The sequence below is a fragment of the Balaenoptera acutorostrata genome, chromosome 1 (genome assembly GCF_949987535.1).
Source record: "Balaenoptera acutorostrata chromosome 1, mBalAcu1.1, whole genome shotgun sequence".
Lineage (NCBI taxonomy): Eukaryota > Metazoa > Chordata > Mammalia > Artiodactyla > Balaenopteridae > Balaenoptera > Balaenoptera acutorostrata.
Genome location: NC_080064.1, coordinates 115,147,794 through 115,167,041, shown reverse-complemented (window position 1 = coordinate 115,167,041; position 19,248 = coordinate 115,147,794). Strand labels below are relative to the sequence as shown.

At 52.5% G+C, this 19,248-nt stretch overlaps 1 protein-coding gene across 1 annotated transcript; it reads left to right on the top strand.

Moving 5' to 3' along the window:
- The first annotated feature begins 7,519 nt into the window (after window positions 1-7,519).
- On the top strand, window positions 7,520-16,083 carry SH2D2A (SH2 domain containing 2A). Its single transcript, XM_057526576.1, has 8 exons — window positions 7,520-7,605; window positions 8,208-8,368; window positions 9,014-9,195; window positions 9,926-10,015; window positions 10,274-10,442; window positions 13,480-13,629; window positions 13,841-14,149; window positions 15,908-16,083. Exons 1-8 carry the CDS (start codon window positions 7,572-7,574, stop codon window positions 16,022-16,024), a joined length of 1,212 nt encoding a protein of 403 aa, XP_057382559.1. The 5' UTR covers window positions 7,520-7,571; the 3' UTR covers window positions 16,025-16,083.
- Window positions 16,084-19,248: the final 3,165 nt, after the last annotated feature.

Genomic DNA, 19,248 nt, shown 5'->3' with positions numbered 1-19,248 from the left:
ATATCATATGGTATTTGTCTTTGTCTTTCTGACTTACTTCAATTAGTATCTCTAGGTCCATCCATGTTGCTGCAAATGGCATTCTTTCATTCTTTTTATGGCTGAGTAATATTCCATTGTATATATGTACCACATCTTCTGTATCCATTCATCTGTCAATGGACATTTAGGTTGCTTCCATGTCTTGGCTATTGTAAATAATGCTACCATGAACATTGGGGTGCATGTATCTTTTCACATTCTTCAGGTATATACCCAGGAGTGGAATTGCTGGATCATATGGTAACTCAATTTTTAGTTTTTTAAGGAACCTCCATACTGTTTTCCATAGTGGCTGCACCAATATATATTCCCACCAACAGTATAGGACGCTTCTTTTTCCTCCACACCTCTTCCAGCATTTGTTATTTGTAGACTTTTTAATGATGGCCATTCTGAGCGGTGTGAGGTGGTACCTCACTGTAGTTTTGATTTGTATTTCTCTAATAATTAGAGATGTTGAGCATCTTTTCATGTGCAGAAGGGCTGTTTTTAATTCTCTAAAAGCTTTCTTTTCTCCTTTTAAAAATGTTCTCAACACGTTAATATATGTTGACTATCTCTGACATGCCAGCATTTTTCCAGACACTGGGAATTCAACATAAATAAGAGATTTTCACCTTGGAGTGGAAAAGAATGAAAAGAAACTCGGAAACCTATCTCTTTTGCCATTGATTCATTGTTTCCTTTTTTTTTTTTTTTTTTTTCCTTTCCTCCTACTCAGTTACATGGGGATCTTTCTTGTGGCTCTAGTTGTATAAGAGATCTTCTGCCAGCTTTCAGCTGGTATTCTGTTCCACATGAAGATGTAGTTTTGATGTGTTTGTAGGGGGAGGTGAGCTCCATGTCCTTCTACTCGGCCATCTTGATCTTCTCTATCTGATTCATTGTTGACTCCAGGAAATCGGATGCTCTTTGAGCTCTTTTACTATATTAAAAAGTAAGAAATTGATCTAATTTATCAGTGTCAATACTAATATTACATTTGCAAAAGGCCTTATAATTTTCCAAAAATTTGTAAATATAGTTATTATGTACATTACTTTATAGAGGAAGTTTTTTTCATACCTTCATAAGAACAAGGAACAACTTTACTAGGCCTGGATCATTACAAATTCATGTACTAATTCTATAATAAAGCTATGATTTAGAAATGCAGCCAGACACATGCAGACCCACAGGGAAAAGGGGCTGTTGAGGGGAGGGCTAAGGGTGGACGTTTCAGTTCACAGTCCCTCACTTATAGCGTGCTTCTTTTGTTACCTACTGATTTGCAATAAGAAGTAAGAGGCACTAAAAGGTTAATATGCCGTGGGCACTTCTCTTCACCCAGATGTGAACTCCAAAAGAACAGGTTGTTGAGTTTTTATTTACTTTTGCATGCCTAGCCCCTAGCATGTTTGGTATTCTGTAGGCAGAGAATACTTGTTGACTAAATAGATAGAGCAAGAGTAACTATAAAGTAATGCCTTTGGTCCTGTAAATGCCTAGAGCTGTTCAGAGAAAAGGCATTATGTGAAATCTGAAATATCACTGCTCCTTTCCATAGCGTTATGGGAGTGTGTCATGATCGCTTGTGATGTCAGCAAAGCACATTCTGCTGGATGAAAAACTACATTCAAAGACACTATGGTTTTGCAAATGAGTCCATGTTGTGAGTTGAAATTGCAGCAAAGCATAGGTTACTAGAAGGGTACAGTTATGACCTGTGGTTAGAAAAGTTTCCTGGATTCTGATTTTTTACAGCTTGAACATTTTGGTCTTCACAGGCAAATTCCTTAGAGGGCTTTTTGTTCTAGTGATAGTTAAAGTCTTGAAAAGTCTGCACCTTTTCTGCTCTTCTCAGGTATCTTTAACATGAAATCATTCAGTGGGAAAGCAGTGAAGCAGGGCCCACCCATCCGTGTGGGGTTATGTCCCTAACTTCTTGGCATCTGTATTGGCTAGTAGTTAATCAGATCTGATCCCAAGATCTGAAGCCAGACCACCTGGTTCTAATGCCCACTTCCTGACTGTGTGACCTTGGGCAAGTCCCTTGACCTTCTTAAGTCTCAGATTCCCTGTCTGTGAAGTGGGGATGATAATCAGAGCATCTCCTTCATGGGTCTGTATAAGGGTATAAGAGTCCATGCCTGTAACGCACTTAGCACGGTGCTTGCTAATGGCAAACACTCAAGACTTGATGGCTCTAATCTCCCTCCCCACCCCCATACCTAGAGGTCCCAAGTTGGAAGCCCCAGGTTAAGACTAATGTTCTCATTGTGTGACTGAAGCTAAGTCTCTTGACCTTGATCTCAGTTTTCTCACCTGTAAAATGATGCCAGGTAACCCTCAAATAAGGCAAAGCCTGCCCTTGGCAATTATTTATCAAGTAATAACTGATTATACAAGGTAACGGTGGGCCGTTGGTAAAGTCTGAACACAGGGTAGGATGGTACACACACACACACCAATTTTGTTCCCTGAATGCAAATGGTAGGAACGAAAAAGTAAAGAAAGATATTTGTAACCACAGTGTATATTATCCTTGTTATGCTGGACACAGATCTCCTCAGATTCCCTCCATTGTCACCTCCTTTCCAAAAGCCCTGGTCTGGAACTTGCTATAAAGGACAAGATGTTGCTCCTTATACTTTCCAGCACTAAGAAAGAGACACAGCATTTATCTGGACTCTTTAGATTTGGAGGCTAGGTGTGCTGCACTTGAGAATATCACTTCAAACTAGTTGTGAGGTGATCCAGAAGGCTGGCAGTTTTAAGTGAGTCCCAGAGCAAGATAGGCCCCTGCAGCAGGTCCAGGCTGTAAACAAGCTGCCCCGCCTCTTGGGCCTCGTGATCCAGCACGTCCAGTGGTGCTAGAAATCCCTGTTGTGATGGCTAAGGATGCTGTGTGGAGTCTGGCAAGCTCTGACGGGGAACTGCAGCACATACCCTGGGATTCTGGAACAAGGTTATGCTCTCTCTGACGAAGAATTACATCTGAAAAACAGCTCCGGGTTCGATATTGGGCCCTAATAGAGACCGAGTGCCTGACCAATGGGCACCAAGTGACCATTCAACATGAGCTGCCCATCATAAAACTGAATGTTATCTGATCCACGAGTCCTAAAGTTGGACAGGCAAAGCAAGTACTTCATTCTGTGGTGGGCATGATACATCTGGACCAGTCTTGAACTGATCCAGAATTCAAAAGTAAATTGCGTGAGCAGGTGGCCCAGACTGCCAATCTCCTGCCTCTATTGCTACTGCTTCTTCTGCAACCACATTTGTGACCCCATGGGGAGTCCCTATAACCAACTGATAGATGTGCCAGGATGACACGTTGGCTCTAGCAGCAGTATGGTCTCACTCAGAGTGTCCCTGAAAGACGGTGCTAAAGGGAAGTCCTCCCGGAGCTGCAGCATGCATCAGTCATCCGCTTTGCACATAGGGAAAGATGGTCCAGAGTAAGGACGGGCATGGACTACTAGGGAGTGGCAAATAGCTTGGCCAGTTGGTCAGAGAATGTCTGGGACATCTCTTAGTACTTCCATGCCTGGCGATGACTGTTAATGGGTAGCTACAACAACCAACAAGGGCAGGGCAACTAGGGGTCTATACCTTGGGGGAATGAAGTTCTGGATCACCCCACCAGAAAAACAACCCAGAGCAGATGAAATGCTATCTAACGGTGGGGGCATCTAGAATGAGTGGCAGAGGAGGGAGATGATGCCTCTGGATCAGTTACAACTACAAGGATTGTAGCTTTTCTCACTTATCCTCTCACCTCAGTCTTTGAGAAAGACACCCTTGACCTCCACCTTGAAGGGGGTTGTGTGACTGAGTGTAGCTCCCTTCTTGGAGAGTAAGGATGTTTCTGTTTGTACAGAACAAATGTAAACCCTGGGGCTTCCCTGGTGGCGCAGTGGTTGAGAATCTGCCTGCTAATGCAGGGGACACGGGTTCGAGCCCTGGTCTGGGAAGATCCCACATGCCGCGGAGCAACTAGGCCCGTGAGCCACAACTACTGAGCCTGCGTGACTGGAGCCTGTGCTCCGCAACAAGAGAGGCCGCGATAGTGAGAGGCCCGCGCACTGCGATGAAGAGTGGCCCCCGCTTGCCACAACTAGAGAAAGCCCTCGCACAGAAACGAAGACCCAATACAGCCATAAATAAATAAATAAATAAATTATTTTTTTTTTAAAAATGTAAGCCCTGTCTTGTAGTGTAAGATCTGTATATGATGAGAAGACACAAGGGGCAGACTGTGTTGGACACAAAACTTGTACACCTCCTTAGATTCTTCTCATTGACTCCTTGGCTGGCTGCCTCCCAAACCACTTCCACTTTTTTCAGAGCCCTTTTTTGGGACCCGAGCTGGCTAGAGTCCAAGCTGAAGTCCTAGGAATGCACAGTCTTCACACCTCACCTGTTGAACCTATCTCTCTGAGTCACCTCTCCATTTCTGATTAATATCAGACACCACACCAAGGACCATGAGATCTGGCTTCCTGAGTGGATACCAAGGTACAGGGGATGCAATCTCTAAGTCAGTTCTTGTGGGACCATCTTGATCAATGGGAAGTGGGAAGTATGAGGGAGCTGGGAAGATAAGTTCCTCCTCCTTTCTCCCCTCTGTGGGTTACTCCAAGTTGTGGTTTCAGCTTGCACCCTGTCTGGAGAAAGTCCTCAAGTGAAAATGCCTGTCAAGAAACTGGATGTTTCTCTTTTCAGCTCATTTTGAAGTGGTAACCAATGCAGTAATATTATTTTGCTTTTTTTTTTTTTTTTTTTTTGCTTCACTTCTCTTCTCCTCATCCTCACCACCCTGACCTTGTACCTCCCAAATAAAGTGTCAAACTTTGAGTCTTGCATTGAGCTCTACTAAGACACTTGCTAAGCTTGTCCTCAAGACTAAATTCTGAGCTGGGATGCTTCCTCACTACAGGAGACATGACTGGGTTCATCAGTGTAGCCGTTGCTCCTCCCCATGTGGAAGAATACACATCCCTGGGAGTTCCCTGGTGGCCTAGTGATTAGGATCCCAGGCTTTCACTGCTGTGGCTTGGGTTCAATCCCTGGTCAGGGAACTGAGATCCTGCAAGCCACCTGCTTTGGCTAATAATGTGTTAGCGGAAGGAGCACGTTTCACTCCCAGAGATGGGGAGAGCATTTAGGAAAGAGTGGATAACTCTTCATGCTCCTCTTCCCCTGCCACAGTGACTGTGGGAGGGTGTGTAGATATGGCAGCACCATAATGTTTAGGCAACCTGGGAGGCTGAGCCACCACCTGGGCAACAGCTGCCCTGAAGAGATGCCCAGCTCTTCAGTGTAACTTGCATAGGTAAGAAACAAACTTTTGGGGCTTCCCTGGTGGCGCAGTGGTTGGGAATCCGCCTGCCAATGCAGGGGACACGGGTTCGAGCCCTCGTCCGGGAAGATCCCACATGCTGCGGAGCAACTAAGCCCATGCACCACAATTGCTGAGCCTGCACTCTAGAGCCCACGAGCCACAAGTACTGAAGCCCATGCACCTAGAACCCAAGCTGCACAACGAAGAGTAGCCCCCGCTTGACGCAACTAGAGAAAGCCGCACGCAGCAACGAAGACCCAATGCAGCCAAAAATAAATAATAAATAAATTTATTTTAAAAAAAACAAAAACAAACTTTTGTTGTGTTAAGCTGCTGAGATTTTGGTGTTCTTTGTCACCTCAGCATAACCTAGCCTATACTAACTGATGTTCCACTTCCAAACCATATGAAGGAGAGGTGTTCAAGAGAATCACACACCATCATGGGAGGAGGGCTTCAAGAAGAGGACAGGGGCATCTTGCTCCCTGGTTGACGTCTGCTGAGACCACTCTGCTTTCAGTGCAGAGCATAGTGAGGGAGATCATTCATCATGCCTTAGTCTCGATCCCATCCCTGGGGGCTGGGATCAAGGCTAAGGCAACAGTTTTTAAGGAAGGGAAGAGGGCTCAGGCAGCTCAGGGGGAGGCAAGGCTTTGGGGTATGGGTGTGGCTGGGCCAGCCGTGACTCCTGGGGGAAGTCTTTCCCTCTCAGAGCTGCTGGGGAAGTAGCTCTCCAGGCTGTCGGGACTCCAAAGTCCTTCCTGGGTGCAAGGCAGTGTGTACTCTGGCCCTGGCCCCTCCAGCTGCACAATCCACTGCTGGCAGCCCCCAAGCCAGCTTCCGCTCCAGTCACACATCCCCCGCTCCACCCTATTTCCTTTTTCCATGCAGTTGCACATGCTCATTCCTCTTCTAGAAACACCTTTCCCCACCTTCCTCAACCCTTCTCATCCTCCACAGCTCAGCTCAATCCCCTCTTCTGACGTCCCAACCCCCTGTACACGCAGGCACGCACTGCACACACGGCTAGATTAGGAGCCTCTGAGGTGGGCTCCCGTAGCACCAGCCCACACCACTAACTCACCACAACCTTCTGTAAGTACCTGTTGGCAAGTCGTTTCCCCCTCTTGACATCTTGAGACAAGATCCTTTTTCTCTCTGGGCTCTCAGCACCAAGAACAGTGCCTGGCACGTAGCCATGGACTGTTGGCCTAAATCACAGTGAAATTTGTAAAAGAAGATCTAGTTTCTAGTCCCAACTCTGCCATGAACATCTGAGACACTGAAAGACCCGGGCCAAGGCACTTAACTTCTCTGAGCTTCAGTTTACCCTTCTGGATAATGGAGATAATGTTCCCTGACTCCTTCTCATTTGTGAGGATCACATGAGAGAGAAATGGGATTGGTCCTCTAGGGTGGCAGCAGATGTAAGCACACTGCAGGTTTAAGACATCAGCACTAAAGTTATTAATAACAACTGCTAATAATCTTGCTGCTAATAACGACCTGCTTAGTTGAAGGAAATTTTGCCTCCCTTTCTGCGGGATGGCCTGGTTTTGTCCTAACCCAGATCCATTCTCTGCTTGACGATGAAGCCAGGTTCCCTCTTCGCTACCTCCTTGTCTCACAGGTTTCATATGACCTCAGAAAGTCCTTCAAAAGTCTGACCCACATTCTTTCTGTTGCAGCTCTTCCCCCCTCTCCTCCTCGTGTGTCCTAAGAGCACAGTCCTGCCTATGAATCTTTGATGACCCCGAAGCCCCATCACCTTATAAGGCTTATCCTTCTGAGGTTGACGTCCCCACTGCCACTGCTCAGACAGAGGGAGAGAGATGGAGAGAGAGACAAAGAGAGAGGGAGAGAAAGGGAAGCCCCAGTCTGGAGTGAGGGCGTGGAGAAAGAATCACCGGAGAGATGGAGATAAGACAGCAGCAAGGACTCCCCAACACCCAGACCCACAATGACACAAATACTCACCACACCACCACCACCTTCATCTGCCTGGCTTCCGGGGGAGGGACAATTGTCTTACGGCTTTCCATGACGTGAGTCCTCCGCGAGGGCTAGGGCTGTGGGTGAGGCGACATTTCCTGCCCCCGGGGGCTGGGGTGAGAGCAGAGATGAGTAGCTGAGGGTGCACACCTTTTGAGAGCCCAGACGCACACCCTGCTCCAGGGGGCTCCTTTCCTAGGCTGCCCCCATGGAGTTCCCCCTGGCCCAGATATGCCCCCAAGGTAAGTGTGAAGTTGGGGAATGTGGGTGGGAGGGAACATCAAGACCCCCGTGACCCCTGCTCTCCTCCCTCTGGGCCTGAGCTCCCACTTCAGGGGTGACGGGTCACACCTCAAGCCAGAGCTGGCGGGCAGTCGGCCCACAACCCCTGCCCCTCTTCGGGGGCTCCAGGTCCACGCATCCCTGAGGATAAGGGTGACAGGGTCTTCTGAGGGCTTCTTCGAGTGGAGAGAGGAGGCAGCAGGAGGATGAAGGGGGCTGGGAGGCCGAGGATCCTGGGCCAGAAGAGGGACCTGCCCTGAAGAGATCTGCCTCCTTTCCCGGATTTCAGGACTTCCGGACCAGCCGAAGGCCAGCTGGCTTCCCGGCGCTCCTTCCTGGGGCCCAGTTTCCCTGAGAAGCCCCTCTGCGCCTCCTTGGCCCCTTGATCCTCCTCCCTGAGAAATCATGTCTGCCATCCCTCCTGCATTTCTCCTGCTGTCACAACTGGCCCTGTCCTCCAGGTCCCCAGGGAGAGGCCTATGGGGCCCCTCTGAGCCTGGGGGAGGGGTGGGCAGCAGAGGGAGAGGCAGGCCTTCACTGAGAAACTTCTCTGTCCTAACAGGGAGTCAAGAAGCCCCCACCATAACCTTCAGCACCTTCCAGCCCCTAGACTTGAACCGCAGGAGCTGCCAGGGCCTGGGCTTGCTTCCAGGACCCAGACTCCAGGCCCTGAAGGCCGAGGAAGCCCGGCCCAGCCCCAGGGCCTCCGCTGCGCACGCTGCGGTGAGTGGGAACCTGGGGGGTGTTGCCCCCTCCTCTGCTCCCACCCTCCCACGGGTGAGGGCTTGCAGGCGGACAGAGGCCAAAGCAGGAATGAGCTGGGTCTGCCGACAAAGCCAGGGGCCCAGAGGGAGGGTCTGCATCTCTGTCCGTGGCCTTCATTTGCCCAGTGCATCCTCATCTCAGGCCTTCTCACTCACCCAGTCATAGGAAATCCTCCCCGTGAACCAGCTCAGTCCCTCCTACTGTAGGGTGAGCCCTCCCTCATTCTGGCCTCTGGCGTTCCCTTCATCCCTCAGGCCAGGGAATGTTTTTCTGACCATCTGGAAGGCCTCACTCCCATTTAAGCACAGTTTAACAGTTCACTGCTACTGGATCAAAGGCCCACGGACCCAGATGGAAGTGGAAGGAAATTCCCTGGAAACAAAAACATTTTGACCTAAAGAAGAGATTTAAGTTACACTTTGGGAGGGACTTTCTGGGCAATTATACCCTAAAATAGGCAACAGGGATGGGGGATGGGGAGCTTCCTCCGCATGTCCAGGAGGGGCTAGGTATGAGGATGAGAAGGGAGTAGCTGGCTTGAAGTCAGAAGAAGGACCACTAATCATGGCTACTTCCCCCTCCTTGAACTCTTCCCCTGTCCAGGCACCTCCCCAGGCCCCAGGGGCTGCCTGCAGCCCAAAGGATATGGGGAAGGAAGAGGTGCCTAGGGAAGAAGGCATGTCCCTGCAGGCTGAGACTCAGGCTTGGTTCCAGAAGACCCAGGCCCATGAGCTCCTGCAGCATGGGGCAGCCCCTGCTTGGTTCCACGGCTTCATCACCCGGAGGTGAGTCACAGAGGAAGAAATAGGCTCAAAGGAGGGCAGGGGCCAGTCCTGGGTCCTGCGGTCAATCAGGAGTAGATTGAGGCTACAGGCCAGGCTATGACACCTGGAGGTTCCAAGGCTACTCGTTAAGGCAGCTCCCCTGGGGGAGATCATTGGAGAGGCTCTAGCCCAAACCCCTCACTCCGTGCCTCAGTTTCTCCCTTCGAGGCTCAACTTTCCCCCTGTCTCTAAGGCTTCTAGTGCTCAAGTTTCCACCTCTGCCTCAGTCACTCTCCCTCCATCTTTATTTACCTCTGGCTCTCTCCAGCCCTCTCCTCTTTCTTCCCTCCCTTGCAGTTCCTCCCTCTTTCTCCACTTCTCAGCTTCACTTCTCCTGTATCTCTCTGTTCACATCCTCTGTTCAGCTTGTGGCTTGTGAAGTCTAGAAGTCTATTACCACCCCTGTTGCTGCGGCCGCTGTACTGCCCCCCTTAGTCCCCCACCCCAGGCCGCTTTTCCAGGATGAGGCCAGGAGGAGGATGCAGGGCTGGGAGGTCTCCTGACCATCCACGCCCAGTCCCTGCAGCAGGAGCGCAGTGCCCACATCCTCTCTCTCTCCCACCTCCACCCTTCTCTAGCCACTTAAGCCCTCTTGGTAGTGGGTAGGGGTCCCCCCCATGAGAGCCAGGGAGACAGGGGGGTGAGGCTGGAAGAGTCCGAGCATCTTCCGTGTCTTCTCCATCACCCACAGAGAGGCCGAGAGGCTGCTAGAGAGGAAGCCTCAGGGATGCTACTTGGTGCGTTTCAGCGAGAGCGCCGTGACCTTTGTACTGACTTACAGGTGAGGGGCGGAGCGCTGCGCTGGGCGACAGGGAGGCGGGGCTTCGGGCTAATCAGGGGGTGGGACTTGATACTGACGGACGTGTGAGGGGAAGAACTTCATGCTGACTCCCAGCAGGGGTGGAGGGGGTCTATGCTCAGCCCCCAGGCTACTAAGGAAGGGTGGGAGACACGGGCGCGGGGCGGGTAGGGGTCACTCCTCGTGCTGGTGCCCTGGCCGGGAAGAGGGAGCAGGTCTGATCCTGACTAGTGCCTCCAGGAGCCGGACTTGCTGCCGCCACTTCCTGCTGGCCCAACTCGTGGACGGGCGCCACGTGGTGCTGGGCGAGGACAGCGCCCACGCGCGGCTGCAGGACCTGCTGCTGCACTACAAGGCGTGCCCGCTGAGCCCCTACGGGGAGACGCTCACCGAGCCCCTCGCCCGCCAGGTACGCCACCCCCATCCCCGGCCCTGACACTGACCCTGACCCTGGGAACCCAGGCCAGAGCCCAGGCCGCAGGACCTCGACATCAGGCACTTTCCCATTCCCACCGACTACCCAGCCAAACCTCCCTTGCCCACACATCTCCACGCAGATGCCCTTCCAGAAAGATGCGTGTGCTGGAGGAGGGGTCCTTGAGAGACCAGCCCAGCCACACAAAGCCTGGAGGGGCTGGGAGTGGCCAGCTAGGCAGACGGGTCATTTGGGAGGGGGGGGGTTTGTTTTTTGTTTTTTTGTTTTTTGCCTCGAAGCTTGTGGGATCTTAGTTCCCTGATCAGGCATTGAACTCGGCAGTGAAAGTGCCCAGTTCTAACCACTGGACGGCCAGGGAATTACCGGGTCATTTGTTCTTTAAATTAAGAGATATTTACTGAGACAAGACAGATGGGTGTCAAACCCACAAAGCTACTTACCAGCGGCAAAGACATATAATAGGAATCAAGTGTGAGAGTGTGGTGAGAGAGGAAATACAGAGTGGGGTGCCATTTAGCTCACGTGGTGGGGAGCTGCGTCAGCGAGTGCCTCCCTGAGGAAGTTCAGGCAGTTCTGAGGGACCGCTCTGTGCCAGGCATTGGTCCGGGCACTGGGAAAATAGCAGTAAACAAAACTGACCCAAATATCCCTACCTCCATGGAGCTTCCATTCTAGTGACAGGAGACAGACACCGAATGTGTAAGACAGATAACAAACAGAGAATACAGAAACAAGGAGTGACAGGGTTGGGGCTATTTTACATAGGAACATCAAGGAAGGCTATTCTGGTAAGGGGACATTTGAACAGAGGCCTGAATAAAGTAAGGGAGAAAGTCATGCAGATAACTAGAGGAAAAACATTCTAGGTAGATGGCACAGCAGGTGCAAAGGCCCTGAGGCAGAAGGATCCTTGATGTGTGTGAATAAGAGTAAGAGCAGTAAGGAAGCTAGCATGGGTAGAGAGGTAGGAAATGAGACCACAGGGGTGAAGGAAAGGGGCCCAGTAAATTCTTGTATGATTTGGGATTTTATTCTGAGTGAGATGGGATGGCACTGGACAGTTACAAGCTAAAGAGTGACATGACCTGGCAAGTTCGGGAGGGACATGGGTGACCAGATGGAGACCACTACAATACTTCAGGAGCGAAGATGGCAGCCTGGACCAGGTTGGTAGAGGTGAAGGGGTGAGGAGGTGGAACACTGGGTCTGTTTGGAAAGTGGAGCTGACAGAGTTTTTGCAGAATTGGGTGAGGAGTGTGAAAAGATGGAGTTGTCATTGACTGAGATGAGGAAGGCTATAGGAGGAGCAAGTCTGGGGGAGGCAGGGGAGATCACGAGTTCAGTTTTGACATTTGCGGTTTGAGACATCCATTCAGTATCCAAATGGAGATGTCAAGTACACAGTTGGAATATATGGATCTGGAGTTTAGGACAGAAGTCTAGGTTGGAGATCAACATTTGGGAGCCATCAGCATGTAGATGGATTGATTCTAAAGCCTTCAGGAGGGATGAAATCTCAGGAATGAGTGTAGCTGGAAAAGAATACCAAGTCTCCAGCATTGAGAGTTTGCAGAAATGAGGGGGAACCTACAAAGAAAACTGAGGAGGAGCAGTCAGAGAGAGAGGGGAGAAGAACCAGGAGTGTGACGCTCTTGACGCGAAGCAAAGAAAATGCATCAGGGAAGAGCAGGTGCCAGTGGGTCCAGAATTAACCGCTGGATTTGGCCAACAGAAGGTCACTAGTGACCTGGGCAAGAATAGTTTCCTGGAGCTTGATTGGAGTCAGTTCAAAGAACTTGCCTTGAGGAACTGTGCCTAGGGGTAACTCTTGTGTGGAATTTTGTGAGGAATAAGGGGAGACCTGAAGATTTCCAAGCAGTTGGAACAGGGTGTAGGGAAGTCTGGTGGGGAGGGGAGCCAGCTGGAGCTGCGAGAGCCGAAGGCAGAGCTGTCAGAGACCACGCTCCATGACCGGCCCTCAGAGGGTCTTATCACTCACGTTTTCTGGAGTTTGGGCTTTATCCTGGAGCAACAGGCAGCCACGGAAGGATTGCTAGGGGAACTTCTGCAGGCTCACTCTGCTCACGGAGTGGAGAATGGGTTAGCAGGGCAAGATGGTGCAGGAGGACGACTTAGGAGGCCTGAACTGGAGTGGTAGCTGTGGGCATGGAGAAAGTGTGCAGATGTAAAGATATTTAGGCAGTGGAAGGAGCAGCGCTTGTGCTCCGTTAGATGTGGGGAGGAAGGGAGGGAGGTGTCCAGATTGACTCCTAAGGTGCTGCTGTTTCGGCAGCAGGGTAGAGGTGCTATTTTTTATTCATAAAGGGAATGCTAAGAACTCTTAGGGGGTTGAGGCAAGGAAAAGAATTCTGATTTGAATCCATGAACTGCCTATACACCTTCAGACGGAGACATACACTTGGCGGATTGCAGAAGCATGAGAAAAGGCCTATGGCCTGAGCCTTCCAAAAGTAGTGGGCATGTGGAGAACATTCAGGAACCCAGGGATAAATGCTGAGCAAAAAGCATACCTAACATGGGAAGGAACCCTATAAGGCTCATCTCCTCATCCCTGAGGCAGTGTCTCTGTCCCTCGAATATCTAGCTTATAGCTCCATAAAGTAGTCGCCTGGCACCTGCAGAAATAAACACAGGCACAGAAGTCTTGGAGATCTATCCCCATGCCGAAAAATTTTAGGCTAAAGACTTCTAAAGCCTTGTTGTAGTTTTACAACCACAGGTACAAATGGCGACTGGCCTGGCCCTGGCCCAGATGAAGTTAAGTTTAATGCTAAATATGGCCTGTGACCAGAGCGACTGTCCCACTTCCTGGTCTCCTTGCCCCCTCTTCCTCACCCAGAAACCCAGCGCCACCCAAATTTCTGTGTCGCACCTCCACCCCCGACATTATCCATATGGACGAGATTATTTTGCGCCCCCCTGCATCACCTGCCGACTCCCACCCGCCCCTCGTGCACCAAGTCCCTGAGGCCTCCTTCTTTCCCCGCAGACTCCTGAGCCCGCAGGACTGTCCCTAAGGACTGAAGAATCAGACTCTGGAAGCAAAAGCCAGGACTCACAAACTCAGTATACCTCAATCCTCAAAAAGGAGCAAAGCGCAGCCCCCACGCAGAAAGACGGGGCGGGGGAGCCAAAGCAGGTACTGGGCGGGAGGGGCGGAGAGAGGGGGTGGGGCCTGAGGGAGGGGAGGAGCCGGGAGACGAAAAGAGGGAAGGCCCTGCGGTCAGGGGGCGGGGCCAGCGGGGAGGGGGCGGGGGCCTGCAGGGAGCGGAGGCTCGGGCTGAGCTCCAGCTTTGGCCCTGCCTGCGCTGCTCTGACCCACTCTCCTCCCCGCCTGCCTTCTCTCCTAGACGTCCCAGCCGCCCAAGCCCAAGCCTCCCGTCCGCGCCAAACCTCAGCTGCCTCCCGAAGTCTACACAAGCCCCGCTCCGAGACCCCGCCCAACCCCGCCCCCCAAGCCCTCCAACCCCATCTACCACGAACCTGATGAACCCATAGACTTCTATGCCATGGGCCGTGGCAGCCCCGGGGAAGCCCCCAGCAACATTTATGCCGAGGTGGAGGTGAAGGTGCCTGATTCAGGGTGTGAGGGCCCGCCGTGCATCCTCAGGCACGAAGTCCTACGGAAGTGCCAGTCCAGGCCTGTCCCAGGAAGCCAGGTAAATGGGGGTGCAAAGAGGATTTCCTGAAAGCTAGATTGCGGAGGGTGGAGAAGGTGTTCAGACTGGATGCCTGGGTCAGGGTGAATGCAGGTCAGAGATCTGAGGTGAGATGGGAAGGACAGAGGGTCCAGGCTGCCAGCAACCCTCTTCCAGGCCCAGATTTGCTCCCTCTGCTCTGCCTGGAGTTACTGGGACCTGCCTCCCCTTTGTCAAGTCCCCACTCCCTCCACTTCTCAGAGAAAATAGAGGCCCCTGTCAGCCTTCCCCCAACTGAGCCTGTGTCCCTCTCACCTGGCTTGTCCTCTTCAGACCCACCTGAGATTGACCCCACCCTGTGCTGGGAATCTTGGCTCCACCTCTCCTCTCCTCTCCAGTCTGAACTTGGGCCTCTCTCACTCTGGCTCCCTCCCCTCAGCCTTCAGGGCCCTCCTAAAGAAGAGCACCTGGAGTCCCTTGTGTCACCTCAGATGAGCTCAGGGGAGGGGGTACCCGCACGTCCCCTCCTTCTGCACACTCCTCCTCTCCTCCATCCTCCCACCTGCCCAGTCTTCTCATTGATCCGTTCAAGTCAGTATCTTGTTTCATGGGATGTGTTAGACCCACCAGCTGCTCCCACGCAATCCCTCTGCCTCTGCCCCCCTCCTCAGGCCCTTCCCCACCTCCTCCCCCCACTGCTGGCACCTCAGGCTCCCCCTCAGCCCTTGTGCCTGCTCACACTTATCCACACCCCTGCCACCTGCTACCATCCTAGAGCTGATGTCACCAGCCCATGTCTCTATGCAAACTTCTCTCCAGGCTTCTGCTCAGCTCCCCAGCATCCCACAGCTTCTTGGACTCAGCACAGCCAACACTGTTCTTACCCTTCTCCCCGGATTGCTCCCTCCATTGTTCCCTCTCTGATCGGGTACCTCTCCAGTCACCCAACTATTCAAGGTCGTAGGGCTGCCTTGACATCTCCCCTCTCTTCACCCTCACTCCCCTATAAGCCACTGATTCCTGCTGAGTCTCTTCCTAAATATGTTTTTCCTTTCCCCAGTTTCAGCCCCCATCATCTCTCATCAGGACTTATCCAAGGGCTTTTTAACTGGTCTCCTAACCACCAATCTTGCCACTTCTGACCCACTCTGCCCCAAGAAAGTCAGAATGGTCTTTCTAAAACAGCTACCTGGCCCATGAGGCCCTCTATACTTCTGTGGGCTGGGGAACCACCTCCTCAGTCTTACCATCAGCTGTTCCCACCCTCCCAGAACTGGTCACATTTCTCCAAACACACCAAGTGGTTTCAAACCTCCCAAGGTTTTGCACATGCCAGTCCCTCTGCCTATAGCTACTTCCTGCAAGTGCACCCTCCTGCTGCCCAGCAACCTTCTAATCATCCTTGAAGACCAGCTTGCCCTTCTCCTCCTCTGCAAAGACTTCCCTGACCTCACCGCAGAGGCCGTCCACACAGAGGCTTTATACACACCTGCCATGCCACTGATCATTGACACCCATCTCCCCTCTCCCCCAGCAGAGTGTGAGCTCCCTGAGGGCAGGGGCTGGGACTTGTTCATCTCTGTTTCCAGAGCACCCAGCACAGTGCCGGGCAAAGAGCAAATGCTCAGGAAATGTTTGTTGAATGAACGAGAGAGGTTTAGACCTCCTCTCTGCAGGGCAATGTCTGTTAAGATCAGACGTCTTGGCCCTTGAGGCTGCAGGTAAGCGTAGGAGGCAGAAGGTAGAGGGTGTGACCTGGGACCATCCTTCTCTCTACAGAATCCAGGTGGCCAACGACTGCATTCTGAGAACTCTGTGGCTGAACAAGGCCCTCCTGTGCCCCACAAGCCCCTACCCCGCTGGGGGCACACACTCCCCCACAACCTTTCTAGATAGGTGCTTCAGAACAGAGGTCAGGCATGGCTCCCCCTGGGGCCTCCTCAGTAGCTGCTGAGTCTGAGCTGGGGCGGGGTGGGGCGGTGGGGGGATAACTTGGAACAGCGGGTCCAGAGACCTTCACACACACCCAGGCGCCCTTCTCAGAAAATGTGGATGGAACAAACTGTAGATGATCAAAGCTGGAAAGGACCTCAGCCATCATCCATTGCAAAGATGGCAAAAAGGTGTCACCTCGCATGCCAACTCCAATCCATTCATTGTGGCTGCCTAGAGCGCTGCATTGGAAAGGATGTTAAGGTCATATCTGAACTCAGCAGAAAAGAACTCTGTGATTGATTAGTGATGTCTGCCACGGGTGAGAGAAGGAAAAGGAGCATCGTCTCCTTTGCCCTTACTGATCAAGTTCGACTCCCTCACTGTGCAGATAAGGAAACAAAACCAGAGGGGGATAGTGGCTTCATCAAGGTCAAGGACTAGAACCCCAGCTTCCTGTTTAGTGCTCTGTTCCGTACCCCACATCCACTAACTCTTTACCACGGGAAATGTCAGAGATTTCCTCAGGAAATCTGGCTGCTTTCCAGAGTTCTGCCGCATGGGGGCCCGGGTGCTTGTTCCCCTCCTCCAGATCCCAGCTTAGCCCTGTTCCCCTAACTGATCTGGGCCCCCACAAAGAAGCCTGGAGGTCAGAGGAGCAAATGTGGAGTCTGCTTCCTTTTAGGGACACACCCACTGGTTCCCTCCCAAGAGTCTCCAAGAATCCAATGGCTCAGTGCTTGCCTCTAAGGAAGTAGGCTAGGAGGGCCCTGCTGCATCCCGCTGCCCTGGTTTCTCCTCCTGGAGTCTGATTTCCTTGGCCCTCTGAGCCTTTGAGTCTGGGCCCTGGTCCAATGCTGCTGTTGTCTGAGGAACAGTTTGGCGAGAACAGATGTTAGAACTTGTTTGTTGATTCTTGTCTGGCTAATAAATCATCGCCAACCACCTCCCCCAACAGGGATTCAAGTGCTCCAGGCTCCTTCTGTCTCTCCTTCTGACTCTCTCTCTCATATTGTGGAAGGCAATTGTTGAACGACCATTGCAATGGGGGGAGAAGGGTCGGGGGTTGAGAGACTCCTGGGCAAGGGTCACAGATCTATGGGCTGGGGGCAGGGAGACACCAAGGCAAGGGACACAGACCTCTCTCTGGAAAGTATTCTTTCCCTAACTGGGGTGGGCTGGGCAGCTAGCCAGGGGCAGAGGGGTGGCTACATCACCTGGGGGTTGCCAGGAAAGAAAGGGGCAGGGATGGGAGTGGTTGAAAGGTAGCCCCTGCACCTCCTTCCCCAACCCCCTGCCAAACACAGGACTGGGAGGGGGAGGGGGCATTGTTAGCCTATGTGTGTGAGCCCCTTAGGAGGATGGGGAGCCCCCCTGCAGCAGCTCCCAGCCTCTTGGGCTTAGGCCTCCCCTGTTCCTCTTATGAGGCTTCCTCCTGTCTGCCCAGACCCACTTCAGGGTCATCCTCCTGCCTCTGTGGCCGAGCTCTGCATTCTAAGCTTCAACCACCTAGAAGAATCTGCCTTGGGTCTTATTTTTGTCTCAGACTGGAGGCTCCCTGAGGCAGGGCTGTGTCTGCACCTGGAAGGCCCTGAGGGCTCAGAATAGACTGCCCCCAGGAGCCACTCAGGGGGCTTCTGGGTGCTCCTGTGGTCCCAGCCTGTTCTTACCCCCATTTCTATGAGAGTTCAGTGAAGACAATCAGAGCCCATCGAGGTCTCTCTTCCTGCCAAGGGGCCCTGGGTACTTGCCTGAATCACAGAAGCCCCCCAGACCCCTCCCTGAAGACATATTCCCTAGGCCTAGGTGCTGCCACCACCATGCCACCCCCAGCCTGGTGCAGGGCCAGCTCCAGTGACTAGTGAATTCCCCTCCTTTCCACTCAGTGCTAATCAGCTCAAGGAGAAATATAGTTGCTGAGTCAACAGAGTGGGGTTCCACTTCCTTCTGCCTGTAGGTCTAAACTCGCTCCTGAGTAAGAGACGGGGGAGGGGAGGGGAGCAGATGGCTTTGGGAGGGGAGGTTGCAAGTGCAAGAAAGGTCTTAGATTAGACTCAGGGAGTCACCTCATGGCTGGTTCCTCGTGGCAGGGGAGGAGGCAGAAAAAGGAGAGGCTTGCTGTACAGCAAGGGCTGGAAATCAGAGTCAGAAGATGGGATTTCCTTAGACTTCAGGATAGAACAGGATGGCGGGTTCGGGGAGAGGACAGAAATGCCTAGGGACCCACTTGGTGTTTCTGAAGGAGCAAAGCCTGCTAGAAAGGGGTGAGCAGGACCCAGGGAATCTCCCCCTCCCGCTTCGGCTCCTCACTGCTAGGGGTGGACTCACCGAAGTGGGTGGGAGGATCCAGATGATGGATTGTCAGGAGCCCTGGGTTCCTGTTACGGCTGTTTGCTAACAAGCTGCCCAACCTTTAACAGGGGAACTTTTTTCTGCACCACAGTTCCCTACATTCCTTTGAAATGGAGATAGTGCCTTATTTGCCCACAGGGATGCTGTACAGAGCAGATGAGACCAGGCAGCGAGGGGCTTGGCCGAGCAGGGCTGCTGGGACTAGAAGGGACTTCAGACCCCTTGGGACTGACTTCTTGGTTCAACCAAATCGGAAACTGAGGTCTAGAGAGGGGAGGTGACAGGGTACTGGAGATAGGACCAGATCTTGTCATCCCAGTCCAATGTTCCCCCTTATACCGTGAGGCCCTTCCCAGGCCAAAGGATAAGGCCCCGGTCCTCCCGAGGGCTCCAGCTGCAGGCCCAGCCCTGAGGCCCAAGGTGGTGGAACCTCCCTTCTCCCCACCATAGCCATAGGCACCCCTGCACCATCCTGCTGATTTCACTCCCACAGGGGCCTGGGGCTGCGGTGAGACCTCAGGATGGAGAAGTTGAGTAACTAGTACAGGAAAGGGAGCCTGGCGATTGTGCTGAACAGGTTCCTCTGCCCCAGCAGAGACCACTCGGGCGGGGAGGGGGAGGGCATTTCCCAGCTGACTCAATCTCCCGTGGTTATTCCATCCCTCCAGCTTCCTCTAGGGAGGGCTCTCTCTGGCTCAGCCCCGTCAGAAAGAAGAGTCTCCTACCCCGAGCCCCAGATCCCCTTCAGAGCCTGCAGAAGGCCTTGCTGCAAGTGGAGGTTCCAGCCTTTTCCTCCAGTTCCAGCCCCTTCAGCACCATGGCCAACCCTGAAGTCT